The following is a 1,942-nucleotide window of genomic DNA, read 5'->3' on the forward strand; positions in this document are numbered from 1 at the left end:
ATGAGGCCCACCACCGTGGTGTCGTCTGCAAACTTCATGATGTGATTGGTGGTGAACCTGGGGACGCAGTCATGTGTCATCAGGGTGAACAGCAGGGGGCTCAGGACGCAGCCCTGAGGGGAGGCTGTGCTCAGAGTGATGACATCAGAAGTGTTCTGTCCAACCTGGACTGACTGAGGTCTGTTGGTGAGGAAGTCAAGCAGCCAATAGCAGAGGGGTGTATTGTTCCAGTTTGCCCATCAGATGCTGTGGGATGATGGTGTTGAAAGCTGAACTGAAGTCCAGGAACAGCATCCGCACCTGGGTGTTCTTCTCCTCCAGGTGTGCCAGGCTCAGGTGGAGAGCAGCAGAGATGGCGTCCTCTGTGGAGCGGTTCCATCGGTAGGCGAACTGGAACTGGTGGAATGTTGGTGGCAGACTGGAGACGATGTGTTCTTAAACCAACCTTTTGAAGCACTTCATCATGATGGGAGTCTGGCGACAGGCCAGTAATCATTAAATGAGTCGACCTAAGGCTTTTTTGGGACCGGAATAATGGTGGCAGACTTAAAGCATGCTGGCACTATGGATTGGTCCAGCCAGGTGTTAAAAATGTCTGTGAGGACACCAGCCAGCTGATTTGCACACTCCTTGCTTACTCCTGTTTTTTGAAGAGAGTTCGAGTCAGAGAGGATCCATTTTGTTCTCCAGTGATCGGATGTTGGAAAGCAGGATTGATGGGATTGGTGTTCTGTGATAATTTCTTCTTAGCTTTGCCATGAGCCTTCATCAGCTGCTGCTCTTACGTCGCCTAGCACACCACTGCTTTTTTTTCATCCATCTGTAGCACTCCGCAGCTTTTTAAAGAGAGTAGATGTGTTTAAAACATTTTGTGGCCGTAGCTCCAGCAGGCGTTGGCGGTTGTAGATGCAGGATTGATGCCTAATTTGTAGCTTTCCAAATGGCACATTTCATGGAATGGTTGAGAGAATTGGAAAGAGCTGTATCAGGCCACTGCTGCGAGGCACCACCATGACGGTTAGGACTCACCTAATAGTTATCACCTGCTTGATGTATAATAACACTTAGCCTGGCCAGCTCGTCAGTCTGTGATGGCTGGGGGTCTCTTCTATGAATATCTACAGTGTGGTAGTCGAGTTTACGTTAACACCAGCCAGCATGCAATAGAGTTTTTCTGTAATCACAGCAATCAAGGTGGCAGCTGCATTGGAATGATGTTTTAATCATGTGCTTTCCTTTTTTACTTGAACCTGTTGAGGACCAAAGCCTATGACGACTATGGGTCACACGCTTAACCCTTGCACCACCACCACTCCTCTGGTCCCTCATTTTAAATAATACTTTAACCACTCCTGCCCTGACTTACTTTTTTTGGTTTTTTTGGGGGGGGGCGACAGTAGGCTGTCAAAAATATATATTTTCGACAGTAGGCTGGCAGGAAAGGGGGTATGAGAGAGGGGGAGAGACATGTGGCAAAGGACCACAGTATGGATTCGAACCTGTGTCGGCCCCACTGCGCCGCCTGCACGCCCCGCCCTGACGTACTTATCCCGTATACACGTCAGTCTTGCTCACCAGGCTAGATAATTGTGTACAGTGTAAATTTGCAGGCCTGCTTTTATACCTATAACAAAGATAAAAATACTTAAAGAATAAGTAGAATACACATCTGAAATCAATGCTTTTCCTGCTGAATTCTAAGCCTCAGTTTGAATCCCTGTCTCCATTTCATGCCTGTTTTTATCTCTGCTAATAAATCACTCATCATCGCTTCCATTGGTACCTTTTCAACTTGTTTAGGCAACTTCAAGGCCAGAGCAGCGATCTTCGAAAATAGTGTTGAAAAGTGATTTTCTAAATGTGAGGACGACTAGAAAGAAACATAAAAGCTTTTCTAATCAATGATGGGTTTCTACAATTGTCAAACACCTGATGCTAAATT

The 1,942-nt window shown here is 46.5% G+C and overlaps 1 protein-coding gene across 1 annotated transcript in view; it reads right to left on the reverse strand.

Moving 5' to 3' along the window:
- LOC107096599 (poly(ADP-ribose) glycohydrolase-like) overlaps nucleotides 1-1,942 on the reverse strand; it is a 36,242-nt gene that overhangs the window by 22,800 nt on the left and 11,500 nt on the right. Inside the window, exon 6 of the mRNA XM_015393329.1 lies at nucleotides 1,784-1,870. Within this exon, the coding sequence (XP_015248815.1) occupies nucleotides 1,784-1,870 (87 nt within the window). The remainder of the gene's footprint in view (nucleotides 1-1,783; nucleotides 1,871-1,942) is intronic.

This window comes from Cyprinodon variegatus, unplaced genomic scaffold, assembly GCF_000732505.1.
Source record: "Cyprinodon variegatus isolate N-32 unplaced genomic scaffold, C_variegatus-1.0 Scaffold636, whole genome shotgun sequence".
Classification (NCBI taxonomy): Eukaryota; Metazoa; Chordata; class Actinopteri; order Cyprinodontiformes; family Cyprinodontidae; genus Cyprinodon; species Cyprinodon variegatus.